This window comes from Rhinolophus hipposideros (assembly GCF_964194185.1).
Source record: "Rhinolophus hipposideros genome assembly, chromosome: 19".
Taxonomy (NCBI): Eukaryota; Metazoa; Chordata; class Mammalia; order Chiroptera; family Rhinolophidae; genus Rhinolophus; species Rhinolophus hipposideros.
Genome location: NC_138065.1, coordinates 47,172,671 through 47,194,631, shown reverse-complemented (window position 1 = coordinate 47,194,631; position 21,961 = coordinate 47,172,671). Strand labels below are relative to the sequence as shown.

At 49.7% G+C, this 21,961-nt stretch overlaps 1 protein-coding gene across 8 annotated transcripts in view; it reads right to left on the bottom strand.

Moving 5' to 3' along the window:
• Positions 1–21,961, bottom strand: part of TNR (tenascin R) — a 417,504-nt gene that overhangs the window by 74,512 nt on the left and 321,031 nt on the right. For all 8 annotated transcript variants that reach the window (XR_013991784.1, XR_013991785.1, XR_013991786.1 and 5 more), the window contains 7 exons: positions 18,755–18,940; positions 7,587–7,676; positions 6,249–6,512; positions 5,402–5,671; positions 4,096–4,215; positions 3,046–3,192; positions 1,529–1,648 (listed from right to left, as the gene is read on the bottom strand). Coding sequence is in view for 3 of the 8 variants with exons in the window: in XM_081026706.1 (XP_080882832.1) it covers positions 1,529–1,648; positions 3,046–3,192; positions 4,096–4,215; positions 5,402–5,671; positions 6,249–6,512; positions 7,587–7,676; positions 18,755–18,940 (1,197 nt within the window). In the remaining 5 variants the exon portion in view is untranslated. The remainder of the gene's footprint in view (positions 1–1,528; positions 1,649–3,045; positions 3,193–4,095; positions 4,216–5,401; positions 5,672–6,248; positions 6,513–7,586; positions 7,677–18,754; positions 18,941–21,961) is intronic.

The window sequence follows — 21,961 nt, the reverse complement described above, 5'->3', positions numbered from 1 at the left end:
CACCCCCTCACCAGTCCTCTCAGTCACATTGTGTGCTTGCTTACACATGACTGCTCACTTTAGGTTATAACTATTTACTTGTCCGTGTCATCACTAGGCGTCACTTCTGTGACTTTGTGTGTCCTGTCTCTGAATCCTTAGAGCCCAATAGCGTATACGGCACATGGGAGGGCATCAGAAGGATTTGTTGAATGACTGACCGTTAATCGCTAGGATGGAGCCATGCACTTTCGTACACCTGTAATCAAGTACATCTGACTGACTTAGGGGACGAACGGAAGCTTTGACACAGCAGGTCGTGCTGAAACTGAGACTTGAAGGATGGGTTTTCTAAGCAGACAATTGGGGAAAGAATTGCCTGGTGGAGGAAACAGCATGTGCAAATGCGTGGTGGCTAGAGAAGGCACAGTGAGAAGTAAGAAATGCAGATCATGATGGGCAAGAAGGGGCGGTAGGAGTCGAAAGGCACAGTGCGCACACAGGGGGTTAGGACACACATAGAGGAATGATATACCCTCTCTTTGGAGGGCCATTTAATCAGCTATGGTTCTGTGCAACTCCAAACATGACCCATCATGTATGTTACCGTCTAAGTGATAAGTGGGGTTTTCTAATACTTGGCTGAAATACAAATGTGCTGGCAGATTTGCCAAAAAACAACAAGGACATAAAGTAATTTTGGTAAAAGTTATTCTTAGGGAACCTCTGTGGGTATGTAGCAATCACTAATTCTTTTTCCAATTTGTTTAATAGTCTGTGTCGGTTTTCATTTTCCCAAGCGTTGACAATCAATTTATTTTTTTGCAGCTTACAGAATTGGCTTTCTCTTAATTTTGAAAATTAAGACATCTGCCTGCCTTCTGTCTTCTGGTATCTTTGTTCTCTGGATTCCCGATTATAACCCACAATAATGCTGTGATCATATTTTAGGAGGGGAATCCTTTTCGTAGGCCTAGAGACTTGGACCACTCAACACTGTTTTGCATTGGGCGTCTGTATTCGATTCCAGGTAGTGTAAGGCAAACATGCATAGTGAAGAAGAGACTGGAACTCAAGATTTACGCGGCCTCAAACTTTTGGGGTAGATATGGGTAGAAAAGAGCAAGGCTACAGAAGAGCTTACTAATTATGGGTCCTTTGTCACTTATTATGCATTATCTGCTCCAAGCATGGTCCTGTAATTTTAGTGTTTTTCTTGCTCTGTACATTTTTAGAGAAGTTTGCTTTCTTGCTTGTAACATTTGGGGGCAAGTTTCAACTCAATTCTGAGTTCATCTTCCTAGTGTGATTTTTCTGATTGTGTATTTGCCCTTGGTTACATGTCCTTCTTGAACTTTTCAGATCCTGCTTTCTCAGTTCCCAACATTGATAGAGTTTGGGGACATCTTAAGAGCAGGAACATTCCTGATTTGTCCCTCAGATTGACAAAGTGGTTTTTTTGTCATTGTTGTTTTTTACTTCCATACTATCTCCAGCCGCAGTCCCCACCATGCCCACCTGCCTGATGGGTAGGCCTGCAGACACCCACCTGCGAAGTGTGTGAGAACAATGACATAATTCTCCACTTCACCCACAGGTGCCTTCCACTGCAGCAGGGCTTCTGTTGGGGTGATGTTGGTGGCAATCAGATCCACAGGGTTGTCCATGGCTGAAACGGAATTGGAGAATGTCGGGTAATGTAGGATCAACTGGCAGGGTGGATGTCAGTGAATGATCTCCTATAGCTCTACCCAATGTGAGTCTCGCATAGTTTCACCCATGGTGAATGTCAGCTGCTGTGCAGTGCAAAACAATGGAGTGGAGACGGCTTTGCTTTCTCCCCTTCTGGTTCCATTAGCCCCTCCTATTCTCCCTGTCTTCCTCTCAAGTACCTGATCCTGCCATCTCCCTTTTAATTAATTCATTAACTTCATACGTGCTCTTAACCCCTCCTCTTCCTTTCAGGAAGGTATGAGGAGGGCTTCTTTTGACTCATTGGCCATCCCTTTGGGTCAATATTTCTTCATACTTTAATGGTCACAAATAATTTGATGAAAGGGGTGAGACTGAACCCAAAACATGGCTGGGTTATCTGTAGTCACAGGCCTGGAAGAAAACTAGGGAAGATTAGACTATCCTGCGGTATCTTTAGAAGAATAAGTTTTTGAGTTTCTGAAGGAATGTTTTTGGCCGTGGCCTTGGAGATGTTTCTGTGAGAGTATCTACAAAGCGGTGAGGAATTCCAAGGTGCAGGTCCCTCCTTTAGGAAATACCATTCTCTGAGGAAAGTAAGTGATCTCAGGAAATCCAGGTGTTCTGCTAATGAGGGAAGCTAAATGTTTTCCCACCTACCATGGGAACGATAGCTTAAGTGGGAAGTTAGGTCTGGGGGTTGGGGACAGAAAACGCTGACTGTCTACTCTAGTGACTTCTACAGTGAATCTGACCTAGTGCTGCATGGCGGGCTGGCAGAGGGGCCAGAGAGGGAGGAGCAGTAGAACTGCTGCAGGAGTTGTCCTCAGGCCCATCCAAGGGGCTCATTTTCCAGAGGAAGGCCACCCCCTTCTTCCTCCCTGCAGCATAAAGCAAGAGCAAATGCAGCTACTCGGTGATTTGTGAACATATTTGATGGGAGGTTTTATGACCCCAAAGGTTGTTACTGGAATAGCCAACCTTTCCTTCCCCGAGGTGAAATTCCCTTCTCTGAGTCTTTTAAAACATTATATGGGATGATTCAGACATCTGTTCTGAAATTCCCTTCCATCGTGGATCTTTGAAAGTCTTTTTTTCATATTGGAAGTGCCACGAAAATTCCTGATCTCATCTAGGGAGACTCTTAGAGGGTGACTAAACTCCTAGGAGTAGAGAGGACTATCAGCGGGCAGAGAAGGTACCAACTACTTTGCCTGACGCAGTGAGTCAGAAGAGCACCCAGGAATGGAGCCCGTCAACCCAGAACCAGCGTCCTCTGTCTTGAGTGGAACACCTTCAATCTTTGCCTCTTCTGTGTGTGGTAGGTCCTCAGCCCGGGTCCTGACCTGGCCCATGACAGGGAGACTCGCCTACCTGTGTGCACCAGAGTGCAGATACGCTCACTCTCCTCCCTGCCCCGCACGCTGTTGAGGCTGATTTCATATTCGGTAGCTGGGTACAGCTTGGTGATGGTGAATTCTGTCACAGTGTTGGGCACCACTGAGCTGTCCAGCCGTCCCACTAAGGAGGAGCAGAAGCCACGGTTAAGGGTCAGTGAAGCTCTCATCAAGGCAGCTCGTGGTACTGTCTACAGAGGAGCTTCTGGCAGTGCTTGGTCATGGGCTCAAGCCTCTGAGCTCTCAGTGGGGAGGGAAGAGAAGCTTCCTGGATGGGGAATGTTGGAGTCTGAAAGGGCCTTGTATGCTGGTTCCACCCCCTCATTTCACAGGCTTCTTGGAGCAAAGTAAAAAGAACTACGTATTAGGTGGTTCTCTAACAAGCTGGTTTTTTCTAAGGCAGTACAGAGGGCACGGCTGCAAAGAGTGGTCTCACAGGCCAGAGACACAGGAGCCTGCAAAACTATCCCCACTGCCTCCCTGGAAGTGAGGGTGCCTCCCACTTTGTTAGCAATGCCACACGCAGCAGTAAGAACTGACAGGATGCAGGTGAGGTCCGAGCCAACTTCCTCCGACTCATAACCCGGCTGGAGTGGCAGAAATAGGGCCATCGTCACCGTGGTTCCCTCCAAGCCTGCATCTGGTCCTGCTGGTCTGTTGGCATGCCCCTGGGTCCTAATCTTAGACTTCACTGTCTCAGGGACGTGCACGTGACCCTGGCTCTTGGTAGATTCTTTGAGGGCTCTTTGTTCCTCACTGCACTGCCTGGATAATAGTGACCAGTGAGCTCTGCTGGAGAGAGACCTGCTTTCTGGGTGAATATAATCTAGTCTTTTGCAAGAGGAGTTGGTGAGGGTCCCTTGGCCGCTCCTTATCTACCCTCTCTCATTCTGATGGAACTTGCCACAGAGAGGAGGAAAAATGCAAGCCGGGGGTGATATCCTCTGGGATATGCTAGTTCTCCCAGAACAACCTTCCCTCAGCTCCAAGTCCCATTCATCGGTGAGAAATCGAGTCACTTCATTACCTTGTGTTGGCCGATATGATACGCGGTAGTAATCAAAAGATGCGACAGGGGGGCTCCAGGAGACCACAAGCGAGTCCTTGGTCACGTTGCTAATTGTGATGTCTTTCGGGGGATCAATTCCTACAAAGACCCAAGTGGTGGTGGGAAAAAGACAGAAAGCACAGTGTGAAAAAGGAATTCCTGTCCCTGGTTTTATGTGGACCCAGAGCTAATGGTGTCCCAGAGGCAGATAAGACCTTCCTGGGGACTGGGGCATCCTGAAAACCGTGGTCAGGCTGAAGTGTCACCTGCTGCCTCATAGATGTGGCCCAAGCCACGTTCCCGGAGAATATGTGAATAACAGGAAGTCAAGCTGGCAAGGTCTGTGCCTGTGCAGCGACTATTGCTGAAGCTCCACTGGGAACTTTCCTTTAAGTTTGTATGTTTTGTTTGAACTGGGAGTAACATGGCCATTTTACCTGGGGCAAACCCAGCTTCTCCCGGACAAACCAAGCTCTGTCTCTGTCTCTTATATTTTTAGCATCCATCTTTGGTTTAATTTGGAGAAACTGCCTATTGACGAGAGAGGGATTTCAGAGCACAAGTCCAGAGCAAATTCACTTTCCCAAACTGTATTTCACTTTTACTATGTACTTTAGTTTTTTGACTGCTGGAGTATCACAGGATCCAAGACAGGTGAGTGTTTAATCTACCTGTCAAATATGGGAGTTCTTGACAGTATGCAGCAAACTACCCAAACAGATACCCTTGCCCACATGCGCACTCATATTTGGGATTGTATTTGGGGATGATGAGATGAGAATGATCCAATCCATCTCTGAGTGCTCGTGTTTTCCAAACAACATGCAAATCAACCTCACCCTCTGAGTACAGGAGCCCTACTTGGTTGAATGCCAGCCCCATCCGATTTTGAGGAAGCATAATCTGCATTAGTGACCTTGTTGAGTAGTCGAGAGATGGTTCTCCAGAATAGGAACAAATATCTCCTGCTGTACAAGGGTTTTTTCTTAGATACTAGCTCTTTCCAGGATTTTCTCCTAGGCTGGTAGTAGAAGGATCTCTGGACCAATGCACTTAAGGCTTGGCCTCCTCAAGACATTGGGTCTACCCTCCCTTCTACATGGGAGTTTCCCATCAGATGCAGCCCTGGAAGAGGTGGCTTTTTCAGAACAGCTCGTAGACTGCCCGTTAGCCAAATGAGGCAGTCTCCAACTCCTTGGGTGTTTTGCTTTGTATATTCATTGATTTGTCAAAGGCTACTGTGGGATCCCCCTTCACTACCTGCTGTCCAGTTCTCCAGCCTCACCTGTAGTGATGGAGCCCACGATGGGCTCAGAGGTCACTGTGCCGTGAACTGCCACCAAATTCACGATATACTCGGTGGCTGGCTGCAGGCCCATCAGGACAGCATGCCTCTTGGTGGCATCCAAGGAAACCTGCATCATCTCTTCCTCTTCATCCCGGGGGCTGTAGTTCAGAATGAGTCTGTCTGCCGGAGGGGATGGGTCACTCCAGGTGATGTTCACGCTGGAGGAGGTCACGTGAGAAAAGTGCAAATGCGAGATGGGGCGGAAGCCTGCGAAGCAGAGGAGATGGAAGGTTCTGAAACACACGTGAGGTGGTGGGGCTGCCGGGCTCACAGAGCCATCTGTCTGAAGGGATCAGCTTTCCTTGCTAATGAGGACCACACTCCCACCCTCTGACCCAGAGGTTCTACCTGCTCACTCTTCAGTCCTGTCCACTCTCCTTTCTCCAAGTCAGAGACTGAAAAATGAATACCCTTGGGAGGGTAAAACCAGCATTACCTCTCTGAGTTATTTGTAAGACTGATCCAGGATTTCAAAGCTCTATTCTGGAAGGCATTTAACACGACCCCATGGATTCTCTCAGGACCCACTGATTTAGTGCGGGCAGAGAAAGATGGACGGGAGCAGCCTCTCTGTCTGGGCTAGACCAAACCAGACACACCTTTGCTCTCCTCGCTCACCTCTCCCCTTTACTCCTAACCATCCCCACTTGATGATTTATTAGTTTCTCCTCTATCTCTTCTTTCTCTAAATGAAAGGAGCCATTGGAAGAGTGGGTTGCCTGGATGACCTCCTCACACTAAGATCCCGTGATCCCTGACTCCAGCTGGACGGCTGCCCTGGTACCTGTGAAGGCATCCACAGTGGACTCCAAGCTCTGCTGCCGGCCCCTCTCAGCGGTGATTGAAATGATGTACTCTGCTCCGGGCTCCAGGTCTGTCAGGGTGTACGAGGTCCTGTCCTTGGGCACGGTGACTTCCGAGGCGATCCCGGAGGAAGGGGTGAAGGTAATTCGGTAGTGGTCGATGGGGCCGCTGGCCTTAGTCCAGATGAGGGAGATGGAGGTCTCTGAGGAGGCTGTCACCATAAGGTCTCGGGGACTGTCAAGTTCTGTGGATCAACATAAGCAGTCTGTCTGACACAGGTTCCACAGGAGGGCCAGTATTTGTGGGACTTGGACCCCCTGTGGATTTCTAAGCTATCAGCAGGCCCGCTGACATGAGGATTAGCTTGTCATTGCTGACACTTAGCTCACGTGTGTTAAGCACCTTCCCTCTGAAAGATGGCCAGGGCCTTGGCAAACAGATGGACAATCTGCAGAGAGGCGTGATTAGCTCCAAGGCCACTGGAATACATCCACCTCTGGGACAAAGCAGGCTGCCGGTTTTCAAGCTCTGCAAATTCATTGTCTCCCAGCCTTTCTCAGGAAGCCAAGCAGGGCAAAACAGGAGCCACCAGCAATTAGGGCTATGCCATTCTTGGCAACAGTAGCTACTCCTGTTCCTGAGGCCATTTTGACTGACCTGGCCTTGGGTAGGCAGGCAACTAGATCTGAAGACTCCTGGGGACCCATGTCCATGTGGTTCTTTAGAGAGGCTCTCTAGCCTTGGCTGAGCCTTAGAGAAGGGGTTGGTCCAAAATCTCCAGCCCAACCTCGGGCTTGTACCAATTTTGAAATTTACCTGGGGCTTGGAAGTAAAACTGCTGGATCTAGAGCAGAAAGGGCCTCAAACTCCATTGCTCTTAGATTTCGTGGGTTGTTTCCAAGTCTAGAACTTCACCTCGTGCCTTTCTACGGGCTTCTGTGGTACCCAGTGAGGATTGCCACATCCTGCCTGCTGTGGGGTGGGCTAGATAGAAATATGACCCACTATGATGGCAACTTATTTGGGATTTTTCTACCTCTGCTCTGCACAGCTCTGGACAGCCCCTCAGACCACAGGGGCCCCTGCACAGATGTACGAAGAACAGGGTAGGACTCTATCCTGCAAGTCAGGTGTCAGGGGTTTGGCACAGGGAACCAAAAAGCTGCAGCTGCCTGTTGCTCCTAGGCTGATAGCTGTTGCCCAGGGACCTGCTCACTGGGGGGCACTGCCTTCTGACCAGTCCTTGCCAGGCCAGCCTCCATGGCTCCTTGGGCTTATAGGGGATCCTGGTCTTTTTCCGCACCAGTCCTCTACTCACCAGTCCTGGCATTCATGGTGGCTGGCACGCTTTGCTGTGAGTTCATGACGGCGGATATTCCAACTCCATACTCAGTACCAGGTACCAGATCTATCAACAGATGCGGAAACAAACATTATTCTGTGTGTTGGGGGGGGGGGGGGAGACTGACAGAAGGGAAGCAAACGATCTTAGATTGCTGTTCAGATCTTGTATTTACTCCTTCCTGCATCTCCCCTAGTTCTACCTATTAGGAAATCCCAATTTCACCACTTAGGAAATCCACACCAAGTCAGTAGGATGAGCTGGTCAGGGCAGAGCTCCCTTTTTCCTGTTGGTCTCCTTGGGAAGGCAGTAAGGCTGCCCTGGTCAGCGACCTTCAGAAGTATGCCCTCCTGTGGAAGGTCACCCCGTGGTACTTAGGGTCTCAGGTTGGCTATAACTGGTGAAGGGATTTCTTGCTTCATTTGTGAACTGCGGAGAGTATAATCAAGAGGGACCATGTGGATGTAGGCCTTTAAAGCATGTCTTGCATGTTGTACATGGAGACCAAGCTGCACCTTTTGTACATAGTGACGGAGGCCATGTGGGACTCCTGGGTTCCTTTCTAGAGAGGGACAGTGGGTAGGCTTTCTCTCTGAGCACAGGGCTGTCAGGCCTTTCACGCAGGGACACACAGAAGCCCTGTTGCGATGGGCTTCCTACCAAGATTGGTAATTCAGGCTGCAGATAGGGCTCCAATTTTAGGATGACCTCTGGGGAACTCTGGGAATATGGAGAAATATGCAAAAATGGTCCAATTAAAGGGTGTAATCCTTTCTGGGGAAATCCTTTGCAGGTTTAAAACAAAGGATCCCTGGGAGCCTTCCAGAACATCTGGAATTATCTGGGGGCATCTCTACACTCTCCCACATTCATTTACAGACTAACTGGTTTGACTGGTGTATTGATTTCCCAATGCTACTGTAAGAAAGCACCACAAGCAAGTAGCTCAGAATTTTACAGTTTAGGAGGTCTGAAGTCTAAGATGGTTGCGTAGGTCTGCCTTCCTTCTGGAGGCTCAGGGAAGAATCCATTTCTTTGTCTTTTCCAGGTTCTAGAGGCACCTACATCCCTTGGCTGTGGCCCCGTAATCCATCTTCAGGGCCAGCAGCATAGTATTTTCAAATCTGTTTTTCCCTCTGACCTCTGCTTGCATCATCACACCTTCTCCTCTGACTCTGATCTCCCTGCACCCCTCTTGTAGGGAACCTTGTGATGACATTGGGCCCACCTGGATCGTCCAGGCTACTCTCCCCATCTCAAGAGCCTTAACTTAATCACATCCACACATTCCTTTCAATCATGTAAGATGACATAGTCACAGGAGCCAGGGACTAGAATGTGGGCTCTTTGGGGGCCATTATGGTAGCATCAAACTAGTATCACACTTACCCTCCTTGGTTAGGACTGGGATTGTAGCAAAATGCAGCAAGAGCAAACCATCACCCCCGGGGGCCCTGAGAGCCAGTCTGAGGCCTTCTAGCAGGCTCTCTGTGAGGCCCTGTGTGGGCTGCTAGAGCCGTAGCTGATGATCACGCTCTTCTGCGCTGACAGAACATTTGTTTTTTTTCAAAACACCTGCGTGTTTGACCCTCACCACAACCTTGTGAGGATGAGGAGTCTTTTCTCATCTGCATTGGTTTCCTGGGACTGCTGTGACAAATGACCACAAACTGGGTGGCTTCAAACAACAGAAATGTGTTCTCTCTCAGTTCTGGGGTCTAGAGAGCCCAAATCAAGGTGTTGGCAGGGCCACGCTCTTTCCGAAGTCTCTAAGGGGGAATCCTTCCCAGCCTCTTCCTAGCTGTGGTGGATCTCGGCAGTTCTTGGTGTTCCTTGGCTTGTGGCTGAGTCACCCGGTCTCTGCCTCTGTTGTCCCAGGGTGTCTTTGTCGGCTCAGGCTGCTCTAACAACTACCGTAGACTGGGGGGCTGAAACAGCAAACATTTATTTCTCACAGTTCTGGAGATGGAGAAGTCCCAGATCAGTGCACCAGCAGAGGGGACGTCAAATGAGACCCCACTTCCTGGTTCATAGAGGGCAGTCTTCTCACTGTGTTCTCACATGGCAGAAAGAACGAGGGAGCTCTGTGGAGCTTCTTTTGTAAGGACACTCATTCCATTCGTGAGGGCTCCACCCTCATGACCTAATCACTCCCCAAAGGTCCCATCTCCTGACGTTTGAGGATTATAAAATATGAATTTTGGCGGGACACGTTTAGTCCATAACACGTGTGTCTCTATCTTCTCTTCTTATAAAGGCACTGGTTACATTGGATTTAGGGCCCATCCTAACTCATTATGACCTCATCTTAATTTGATTTCATCTGTAAAGACCCTACTTCCAAATAAGGTCACCTTCACAGGTTCCAGGTGGACATGAATTTGGGGGGAAGGGGTGGGCACTATTCAAACCAGTGCATCACCTTTTTATTAAAAAAACTAAGGCAAAGAGTAAGTCTGCGAGCAGCTGTTGATGACTCAGGCTTCTGGCCTCAGGGTTCAGGGCTTTGAGGAGGACTGAAATGCCCTGCCCCCCATTTCAACCTCTCCTCAGAATAGCTGTGACTGCCACAAGATCCCCAAGGTATCAGGAATAATCTTGAGAGAAAATGCACGGAGCAACCTTTCCTTCACAAACGTCTTGGTTTAATGGAGTGCTGCAGGGTAGCCCAAGGGTTCTAGACCCCCTTCCCAGTATGGCTTACACACAGCCTATGCAATCAATCCCCTCAGGCTTGAGGATGGCAGGACCTAGCAGGCCTTACTGACCAGGCTCCCTTGCAGGAATGCATTAGAATCAGCCCTCTTTTTCTCTTTCTCAAATCAGCTCCACCCATTTCCTAACCCTTAGTTCTTTCTTCCTTCAAAGTGCCAACACCAGTGGCGGTAGACTTTGAAGGCTGACAGACTTTGAGACCTGCCATACTGATATGAATATTCAGGCTCTGCCACGTTTTACCCGTTTAACTGTGATTTCTTAACTTCCTTGAGCGTCCATTGCTGCAGCAGGGGAAGAATAATTGTATCTACCTCAGAGGGTCATTGCGAGGATTCAATGAACCAAAGTGTGAAGTACAGCGCCTGGCTCATCGCGATAGGAGCCAATATCATCACAACCTCGCTAGAGAACTATTGCAGGATTTTGTGTCCTTCTGTAGTGTGTTCCCTGAGGCAGATACAGGCTGGGCCTCGGCACACCTGTTGTCGCTTTGCTGAGGCTTAGCCTGTTGGCTCCAATAAAACCAGTGATTCAGGGAGTTCAGCTGTCAGTCAGGAGCTGGCCCCTGGCTGGGCCGAGTACCCGTTGCCAGATTGATGGGGTGATTGCAATGGCCCCAGATCTGTTCAAAATACACATTTATCTTTGTCAGTATGTTTGGCGAGTCCTAGGTACATCCTTGGTTGGAGAAATTAGATTACCTGTGGAACATAAACTACTTTTCCCAGGCAGCTGATTGAGACCTTCAATTGCCGATAATGAAGTAGAAATTCTCCGACGTAGATGAAGCGGGGACAGATCAAAGGGAGTAAGACAGAAATTATATGTTGCCAAGCAGATCTAACATGTAGTGTTTTCGCCGAGATTCTTATTGATGAATCTTAAATGATATGTTCAGCAATTGAAAATGGAGGCATCTCCTTCCAGAAGAACCGGTGCAGAATTTAAAGAGCCCCCTTCCCAGGCCTTCTGTCTGGGGAGTCGGGGAGGGGGACTTGCTCCATTAGCTCCTGCCTGCTGCTTCCCTTTGATTCTTCAGCAGCTTTCTTCCTGTGCTACAAGTGAATTGTTGCTCTTTGCCAGCAGGTAAAATACATTCTGCTGGAGAAGAAAATGTGTGTCTGAAGCATATCCAGGGCACTGACCTATCAGCACTCGTAGGACTCCATGGGATTTCCCACGTTTGGAGTTCCCATTGCTCTCTCTCTTTCTCTCTCTCTCTCTCTCTCTCAGTGCTCCCTTTATCTTTCCATCCAACTCCTGCAAGTGGGAGAATAGAAATGGTTCTAATCCCTTTCTTAGCAATGGCTCAGAAAACACATCCCGTTGGAAACCACCAGTCTCCATCCCTTACAGACCCTCTTGTTCAGCTGGCAGGGTGACGCTGTGCTCATCTCCTTCACTGCACACCCATTCTCTTCTGAGCGCCCGAAGCACACAGTGCACTCACTCAGCAGACGTTACTGACAGGCTCCTTTGTGCCAGGCACAAGGCTGTGTCCTGGGGACACCAGGATGAGCTGAGTGGACATGGACCTTGCCCTCCATGTGATAAAAAAAATCTGAACTCAAGGAGGAAATTAATTATTTATTGAGCGCCTATACTATGCCAAGAACCGACATGCATGCAATAGGTAATGTGGAAAGTAATGAAGAAGAAAGGCAGGGAAGGAAGGAGGGATACAAATCAAAGGAGAATTTGTGAGGGTCTGATGGCCAAGAGTAATATTATTAACTACAGTTTCTTAGAGAGTCTACATGTCATGCCATTGAGTTCCTCTGCAGCTCCGCTGGGAGGGCACCCTGATGAGAAAACACAGGCACACAGAGGTCCATTCCATGACCAAGGTCACAAAGCTCATATACAATAAAACGGTTTGGAGCCCAGGTCCTTTGTTCTTTCTGACACGTCACGTCATGGTCGGTGTCCCTAAGAGTCTTACAGGCTAGATGAGGGGAGTGGAGTAAGCAAATTGGAACTGGAGATTGATTCAGCATTACACCAAGAGCTGCTAAGAAAATCATTTTGGTGGGAGGAGGTGTGAGACCAGCATGAACTGAAGGAGCTAGAGAAGGCTTTCTAGAAAAGGGACTTGAGTTGAACCTTGGAAGCTAGCCTAGATTAGGAAAGGTAGAGGGAAGGAGCTGTGGAATTCTCTGGTGGTCAGGATGGGGCGTGGTGAGCAGGAAGAGATGAGTTAGGGCTAGAGGCAATAGGAACTAGTACATTCTCACCGGCACTGCAAGGACCATGGGTAATCAAGGCAGAAGGACTCACGTCCTCTGTTTAGGAGACGGAGCCTTCACGTTTCCTGCTGTTAGCTGGGAAGTAGTGGGGAGGAGGACGCCCCAGAAATGGAGATGGCTGTCTCTTGCCAGCAAAATCCAGAGTAAGACACCTGGGTCCTGCAGGCTTGGTTGGGTTCAGGTGAACATGTAGAAATATGGACCCTTTTCATCATTAAAGCTCTGGGCTCATCTGTCAAGTTCTGTGAAGCTCAAGTTTACCAAACTAGGGTGAGGGATTTGGTGGGCTCTAATGCATCTGAAGGACATCTGCTTTCAAAGGGAGGGGCCCACCGAGGACCTTGTTCCCAAAGAGTTTGCAGTCAATCTCTCAGTTTTTAGAACAATTATGTTATTATATTGTTATTGTTAGTTTTCATGTTGGTGTCCTCACTAGACCCTTAGGTCTTTGGGGGAAGGGATTTGATGTTTTTTTATATTTTAATTCAGTAAGTCGCATAGTGAAAACAAAAATGATGCCGAAAAGCAGCATGGCCAGGGTGAGGGTGTTGGGGGGTGTTGGGAAGACTGGGTTTTGAAGGATCAGGGCACGTTTGGGTGCGGAAAGGGCATGGCAGGCGGAGGGAATAACACATGCAGAGACAGGTCTGGTCAAATAATTAATGAAAACCAGGAACCTAAGGTAGGACCCCTCATGGGGAAATTTCGGTACCAGAGGTGGAATTTAGGTACCAGAGGTTTCATAGATGGGGAGCTATTTGGAGACAGGGGATCTTCTGGAAGCCCCTGAAATCACACCAGATGGGCAACAATCCACTTTTTAATATAATGGAGGGCTAAGCTCCTAGGGTCTCCATTCTCATCTCCTGGGGTAATGACAGACGCTTCTCCAGGGTTCCCTGAATGAGTCAGGTTTTGGAGGTCATCTCCCTGCCTTTTGAGTGCAGATGATGTTCAGGGACTGGCCCCACACGTCTGTATTTTAAAAGACATAATAATAATACGAAGGAACTCTTAGATGCAACTCCCTTGTTGCCAGGGTCGTTAATGAGAAACATGGCTTTTCAACCCCTGTTCTACAGGAATGTCTGTCTCTGGAAATTCCCACCTGGCTCTTCTCCGGGTTCCCTTGGCCCAGCCCTTTAACAGACATATGGGGACAGACACCCTTAGGTGCGAGCTCTGGAGAAGGAGGAGCGTGGGGGCCTCTGCCCTTTCTCTCTTCTGCTTGGGTCTCTGCAGCCCACGCTCCACCCTCCGGTGGCGCCTTGTTCAGACGTTGCCTTCCCAAAGTGACCACTGGGGGTCACTGTGACTTCGCCCAGAGGAGGCTGAGCAGTCTGGTCTGGCCCCGGGCCCGCTGCCCGACTCCTTCTCCCCAGAAGGGCCTGTGGGGCGTTAAGGTCTGGCACTTGGTTTGGTGTTCGCGCCCTGGCCCGTCAGAGGGTGCAGACAGGGTGAAGTCAACATTGAGTGCATTGGTCAGCGCTGATTTGCCAGCTGGACTCCTCCAGGAGGCTCGGATTTCTTCATGGAAAAGCCTCCTGTGGACAAGCACATCTCCCACCTTTGCACTTAGAGGAGACCACCTTCTCACCACTAGATCCCCACTTGAGCCCCCAGGAGAATATGTCCCCAGCAACCAGAGGCCTTGAAGGTGGCGACTGGCACACCAGACTGGGGATGCTTGTAGATGGCAGCCTTGGGGCGGGGCGGGGTGTGGCGGGCTGTAGGTCTTTGTTTTCTTGCCTCCTACATTACACTCTGATATCTTGGGGAGTCTTCGAGCGCCGTGGATGTTTTTTCTGACTAGCATCCCATTGACTGGAGAGCCAGGTAGTCACCATGCAGAGGCAGCTGGCTGGCCAGTGCCATCAGGAGGGATGCAGGTAGGTGCCCGTGGGGTGGGCGATGGATATGATGGACGGGCCCTGGAGGGCTGGGTTAGAGCCCTGTGCTCACAGGACATATGGACCAGCTCCTTTTGCCTTCTTCCTGGCACAGGGTCCTCCCGTGTGGGCTCCTGTTCATGAGGGAGGACCAGACAAGAGTATATAGACCCCGACAAAACACTGCAGCCACAGGCCTTTCAACACCAGGTGAGAGGAGTCGCCTCAGGCAGAGGCCAGAGCAGGTTTAGAGTTTACACTTGTCCCAGGTAGTGTTTTTTGACCAGATTCCAGTCAAAGAATGAGAATCTCCTTCCTCCCTTCCTCCCTCCCTTCCTTTCTTCTCTCTTTCTCTCTCTCTCTCCCTCCCTCCTTAGGAATTTTCTGTATGGTTTATGGCTTTGTATTGCTACCCAGAAAACAGTGGTGGCCCGAGTCCCTGGTGAGTGCTGCCAGTTTGGACCTGGAGGCCCCTTGATGAGCCTGCGAAGTATATAATATTTGGAGACCCCTTTGGGATGCCAGGTATGGCACACAGGCCAAGCAGACATCATCTGGGCGGAGAGGCTGAGCCTGAAAACAGACGTATCATTAAGGGCCCACCAGAGCAGAGAAAAAACACACCATTGCAGACACCGAGTCTGTTGTTCAGAAACAAACTCATGCTCCAGAGGGAGTTTGCTAGAGAGAAAAATGAAAAAGAAATGTTTTGTATGTTGTGTTCCAGCCTGGCCTCGGTGATACAAAGGGTGAGGTCTGTGAAGGGGAGGTCGGGGGGGAGGGGGTGCATGCTGCCACCCTCTGCCTGACTCAGGGACCTGGAGAGTCAGGGAGGCCTGGGGTCCACAGCAAGGGGGTGAATGTGGGCAGCAGGGACAAGAGCGTCTGCAGGGAAGAACAAATGCAGATGCCGGAGGACTTTAAGGGTTTGAAGTCAGTGGTGAGAATAAAGGGGTGTGAACTTATACCAGGGAAAGGCCCGGTGGCCACGGATCCAGGTCTGAGCTTCGTGGGGGTTAGAAACAATCAAAGGTCAAACGGCTACTGAATGTAACTATGTACCAGTCTCCATCCTAAGTGCTTAGATAGATAGAGAGATAGAGAGATTGATGATACGATCTCACAACAACCCTACGAGGTAGACATGATGTCCCTTAGGCCAGGAAGTTGAAGGAATTTGCCCAGGGACGCACTCCTATGAAGGGGGTCTCAAACCCCAGTGGGTCACTTTGGAAGCCATGCTCTAAGGAGGACTTCTCGCCCACTAATACACACACAGAGGACTGGGGTCTTCTAAAACAAGGGGTCTGATTTGGTAGGTCTGGGGGGAGAGGGCTCTAACTTCTTTCGGGGTGATACCTTGCTGCTGGTCCCCACACCCCACTTTGAGAAGCAAGGTTCTGCACTGAACCGCATCAATTACAGGAGGTCGTCCTAGACCATCCATCAGCTCACTGATCTCGTCCGCCTCCTTCATCACCATCATTAGCTACACATGGAGTAGTTTGCTGTTACAAGTGCTGTCTTAAACTCATTAAAAATACGCTCTCAGCTCTCATTCAAACCTCGTCATGACACTATGAGGTAAGTGATATTATTCCCATTTTACAGATGATGAAACAGAGGCTTAGAAAGGTAAAGTCTATTGGTACAAATCACAGTGGAAGTGGCTGGGCCTGGATACAGAGTCTAAAGTCCTGGCTCTTAATATGTTCCTCAGAGCAAAGCATTCAAATAAAACTGGGGCGAGAGAGGGGACCTCCTGTTAGGAGCCCCCATGATTTCTTACTAGGGGATGGGGGTGGGGCTGGGGAGAACTGCAGTTTCTGGTCCTTCCCACTCTTTCTGGACAGGAAGGAATAGCTGCAGGTGAGTCTGGAGTCCCCTTCCCAGGGTCTTGGGTTCTAAATGCAAAAAAACAACTTGTTTGGAACCAGACCAAAAAAATAAAAAGGCCTTGGAGACTGACAATCTCTCCCCTTCAGCATCCAAGGTGGGGAGTGAGGGAGAAAACACAACTGTTTAGAGCTGGGGTCAAACTTCTATCATTTTGCCTTTCTTTCTTCACGGTCTTTCCTTCTCTTCCCCAGACGCCACAGCAAGAGAGCCAACAGTCCTTGTAATTTGCATGTCAGCAAGTCCAGACATACTTGATTTCCTTACACGCCTATAATCCCTGCTTAAATCACATAAAGGTATTTGCTTTTATAAGTTTCCCCAGCAGTGAGCTCCCTGGGATAATTATGAGTAATAGATATTTATAGTTTAATTTCATCAGCTCAACTCTAGCCACAAAAATCGACCTATCTGAGCCCACTCCTCAGTCATAATTTTTCCTTTCCTCACAAGCCTGCAGCATTTAAGTTCTGACGGTCCCTTTCATTGTACTCCTGTATTAGGAGCGGCCACGGCATGGGAAGCTTCTGACTAGGACTCAGAACTGCATTCCAGTCACAGCCATGCCCCTCTCTAGCTTTGTGAACTTGAGCAAGTTTCCAAGCTCCCTGAACCTCAGTTTCCTCATCCATAAAATGGGGAAGTGCCTGGAATTACACAGATGATCACTGAGGGTAGAATCTTTTGTCCTCTGGTAGTGGGTGACAATGAGTAGGATGTGACTGGGTTCCTCCCTTTATCTTTCATGATTGTATGGTGCCTCCATCATCTGAACAGCTAGCCAGTATCCCTGTAAGTTGCTAATTGCCAAATCAGCCTGAGGCTCCAGGCAGGGATGGGCTGCACTCAGAATCAGTTCCCTCCTGCATCATTTCAGTTTTTTTTTTTGTTTAGCTTAATTTTTGTGAATGTCTCCAGCTCTCCGTAAAGGCCCTTCTGCCAGCTGGTCTGTTCCTGCTTTGTCTAATTCACCCCCATTAACCTGCTTGGTCAGCATATCTTTCCATCTCCTTGCTGTGTTTTCAGGAGTGCATCTGTCTGGAAAAAGCATTTATTATATTTACTTTAACTGGCCTCATTTGGCAAGGCGGCCTGGGATTTCAGTTCAGGAGGAAAACAGCTTTGATTTTACTGCCCTTGTTTACTGTACACAGCTTTTGCTGTGTGTCCCTTGTCTGCGAAGATGGCAGATGCTTTTGTAGGAAGCCAAGACACAGCTATACAGAGTGTCCATCTGCGAGCACCTTGGCAGCCCCTGGTGCATGGCGGCTCTGCACAGGCTCCTTCATTGGAAAACCAGTCATCTACCTTTCAGAGAAGTCCCACAGGCAGGTCTTCCTGGATGGGTGTGTCTGCAGCCCAGGCAGAACACTGGCTGGGGACAGGGAATGCTCCGCAGCCCAGCATCACGGGGACGTGTGGCCACGTCGCTCCCTGTGACCCCAGCACAGCCTCCTGACCGATCTGTGCCTCTGGCCTTCCCCTCCTCCCACCCCTTCACAGCAGCGCTGCACAAATCCAGTCATTACATCACCCTCTTTAAAGTCTCTCACTGATTCCCACTCCCACTCTTTATCGGATGTATAAGGTCTGAGCAGGCTCTCAGCTTATCACTGACCACTTGTCGTCTCTGCCCCAGTCAGAGTGAACGCTTGCAGTTTCATTCATTCATTCGTCCATCATTCATCTGTCCACTCGTTGCTTTATCTAGAACCTACTAAGTGCTAGACACTGGGGGGGCCGATGACGAGCAACACCAACGATGGTCCAGCTTTCACGGAGCTCGAGGCTGAGGGTGGAGATGGACAACTGAATCATCACACCACAAGTGTGCAGTGCTAACTGGAGGAGTGCTGGGAGGTGAGTGGGAACCAGGGAGCTAAGGGGACACATGATCTGACAGGCCCTGGGAGCCAGGCAGGCTCCCCAAGTAGTGACAAGTCAACCAAGAGCAGAGAGGGAAGCAGACACAACTAGACGAAGAGGGTGGTGGGAGAGCCTTCGGGCAGTGGGAATAAGGTGTGCCAGCCCTGCGGCAGGAGGGCAGGGTGTTTGAGGAACTGAAAGAGACAGGAAGCCCCAGGGGACGTGGCCCGGAGGGGATACAGGGGAAGATTTCAGGGACCCCAGGCAGGACCCTGTGGGCTGTGCTGAGGGTTGGGATTTCTCCCACGAGCAACGGCAGCTGTGAAATGTGGGCATATCGGGATGGCATAATCAGAAACTTAAGGCAAGAGGTAGCTTAGACCAGCCGATGGTACAGAGCAGGAGACGTAGATGGACGGATGGTACCTGAGAGATGAAATCGATGGCATTTGGCTCTGGTTGGATGTGGGGTGGGTGGGCTGCGGAGAGAGCGGTGAGGGCGTGGCCTCGGGCGCCAGGGCTCACTCACCGCTGAGGGTGGCTCTGGTGGTAGGACCGAAACTCTTGGGGACCAGCAGCTCGTGGTACTGCTCGCCCGCCAGGGTGCTGTACACGACCTTATAGTCCTGTGCTTCTGCTTCACTGTTGTCCCACTCGAGGTCGAGGCTGGATGAGGTGCGGGAACCCACCCGCAGGTTCTTGGGAGCGTCAATCTCTAAAAAGAGTCAGACATCACCAGCGTCACATGGGGTAACGTGCATTTGTCATGCCTCCTGAACTCTGCCCGCACCTCCTGACCCTCTGCCTCACGTGCGAATGACCCCAGGGCTGCCCCGCAGCTTTTGGTCTGCCAGGTTGGCCACGACAGACTCGTGGGCCGTTCGGAGAGTTTGACTTGGGAGTTAGATATCAACACACTTTACGTATGTCCCTTGTCCGTTCAGAAGTTCCAGGGGTGTTCTAGAAATTAAATATGAGCCAGTTAGCATTCTAAGCTTGCAACTCAGCAAGGAAAAGCTCAGTAGGAGAAAATCAGAGATGGTGTCCAAGGGATTAGAATGGACTAAAGTAATATCAGATTTGACCACCAAGCAAAAAGACTGTTGATGGCCAAATTTTGAAGTATAAGCTGTTCTCCCCTGGATTTACCAGCATCGACACTGTTAGAAAATTATGTATAGAGAGGATGTGATGTAGTGGAAAGAACGTGCACTTTGGAGTCAGGTGTCAGTTTTGAGCCCCAGTTCTGCCGCTTATTGTAAAGGGACAATGGGCAAGTCTTTTCACCTCACTGGGCCTTGATGGCCACACCTGTAAAATGGGCTAGTCATACCGACATTTCAGCTTACTGTACAGATTGGACAATCCATGCGAAGTGCATGGCATGATGCCTTGTGTAAAAATAGGTCCCCAGCCCTGGGCGGACTTCCTGCTGCCTCCGAAGCGCTTCCTGAGTTCCAAAAACATGTCACTCCCAATGCTTGCTCTCTGGGATTCCAGTAATTCCAATGCAATGAAGAGACCACCATCACGGCGTTCTCTCCCACAATCCTGGGGGGCTGGTTCTCTCTCCCAGGACTGGTCATGTCCTCAGGCTTATTTTGGTACAAACAACACACACAACTTGCAGGTAACGAAGTGCGATCATGAAAAACGGCCACTTAAAAGGTTCTAAATAGGTCTTGTCTTTGAGACTTGGATTGAACTTTGGAGCAGACCAGCCCTTTGTTCTGAGAAACCCTCTAATAGACATTTTTAATCTGCAAGCGCCAGGCAAGTGTCCACCAACTGTGCTTGGGGAAGATGAGAATGATGTGACTCGTCTGTACGTAGCTGTTTCTGCGTGAGAAGGGCTCTGCTCAGTGATGTAAATTGGGTGAATCTTTTAGCAAAGTTATGTCTCTGCAGCTTCTTTTTCTGGGAAATGTTTCCTTACTTGGTGTGGCTTTAGAATCCAGACACTGTGCGTTCTTGGCAGGCTGCGTGTGCTATTTCTCTGGTAGTTGGATGCAGGGGGGAGCTTGAGAGGCATGTGGGAGGACGGCCCTGGACTGCACACCCCTAAATCTCATGCAGGCAGAGTGGCTGGGATAAGGGACTGGACCCAGCTTGGGGTGTGGGGCCTGAATGGAACTGGAGTGAATACAAGTTAGGGTGAGGGTTCAGGTGGAGTCTTGTACCGACTTACTGCTCTTCACAACTAAAAATCCCAGACCTTGGAAACTATGGTTTTTGTTTTCTGGTTGTTTTGGTCTTAAGGCCCGTGTCCTGTGAATAGCGGGCCGTGTTTTCTCTGAAGGGACCAGATACTTCTAATGTCAATGACCCCAGAAGAGGTCAATCCTGGGAATGAGTCCTGGGAGGGGAGGGTTTTAGGACTAGAGTGGAATGAAATGGCTTGTTCCCCTGGGCCTTGAAACCTGCCTTCTGGGAGGGGCAGCTGAAGGGCACCCTTGTGACATGCCAGCAAGCCTGGGGCAAGGCAAAGACAGCGGACAGCTGGTCCAGCCTGGGGCTGTGGACTCTGGAAATAGCCACATCTCGTCTCTAAACCATTACATAGAGCCAGCAGTTCTGCTGAAAACGTGCCTCTTGCTTCCTGCTACAAACTCCTGCAGTGGCCGCAGGCTCTGTATGACCAATCAGGTAAGTCGCGTCTGCTTCTCACACGTCGTGCTGGAACACTTCTACCCCGACTCACTGTGTCCCAGCTGTATTGCCTTTTTTTCCTGACTCCTAAAATACATCAAGCTTATTCCCACCTCAGGGCCTTTGCACTGGCTGCTACTTTTGCCTGGAATGCTCTTCTTGGATCCTCCCATGGCTTAGGTCATGGTTAAAACTTCCCCTCCTCAGAGAAACATATCTGAACGGCTCCTTCTACATCATCCATTTCACTTCTCGGCACAGCACTCCTGATTGCCATGACCCTGTGTGTTTTTCTTCTTGCTTGTCCGGCTTCCTCCACTGGAATGGCACTCCTATGAACTGGGATCTTATCTGTCTTGTTTATTGTGTAGCCTCAGGGCCTAGGACAGTGCTTGGCACCTAGTAGGTGTTTAGTAAGGACATGTGAAGTGACTCAATAACTATTGTCAGTTTCTTTCTTAAAGCCATTAGAAAAGTCTTGTTCAATACTTCAGCTGTGGGGCCCTGAGGACGCTTGGGGCCAGTGGGTCAGGGAAACAAACCATTTCGCCCGAGGGCAGCTAGTCTCAGCTGGGGTGACAGGTGCCATCCGGGTGGGACTTGTAAGAGTCCAGAGTCCAGTCACTGCCGGGCAGGACGGTGCCCCAACTGCTGTGACTTGGGCCTTTGTCCTAGTTTCCTAGGGCTGCCATGACAAGGTACCAGAGACTGGGTGGCTTAAACCACAGCAATGTATTGTGTCATGCAGTAGAAGTCTGAGATCAAGGCATTGGAAGGGTCGCTTCTTTTGGGGGGCTGTGAGGGAGCTTCTGTTCCATGCCTGCCTCTCTCTGGTGGTTTGCTGGCAATCGTTGGCATTACTTGGCTTGTAGAAGAAGTTCCCCAATCCCTCTCCTCGTTTTCACACGGTGTTCTTCCTGTGTGCGTCTCCATCTCTGGGTCCACATTTCCCCTTTTGATGAGGACACAGTCCTGTTGGATTAAGGCCCATCCTAATGACCTCTTCTTAATCTGAGCTTCTGCAGAGACCTTGTTTTGAAATAAGGTCACATACACACAGGGACTGAAGATAGGACTTTCACATCTT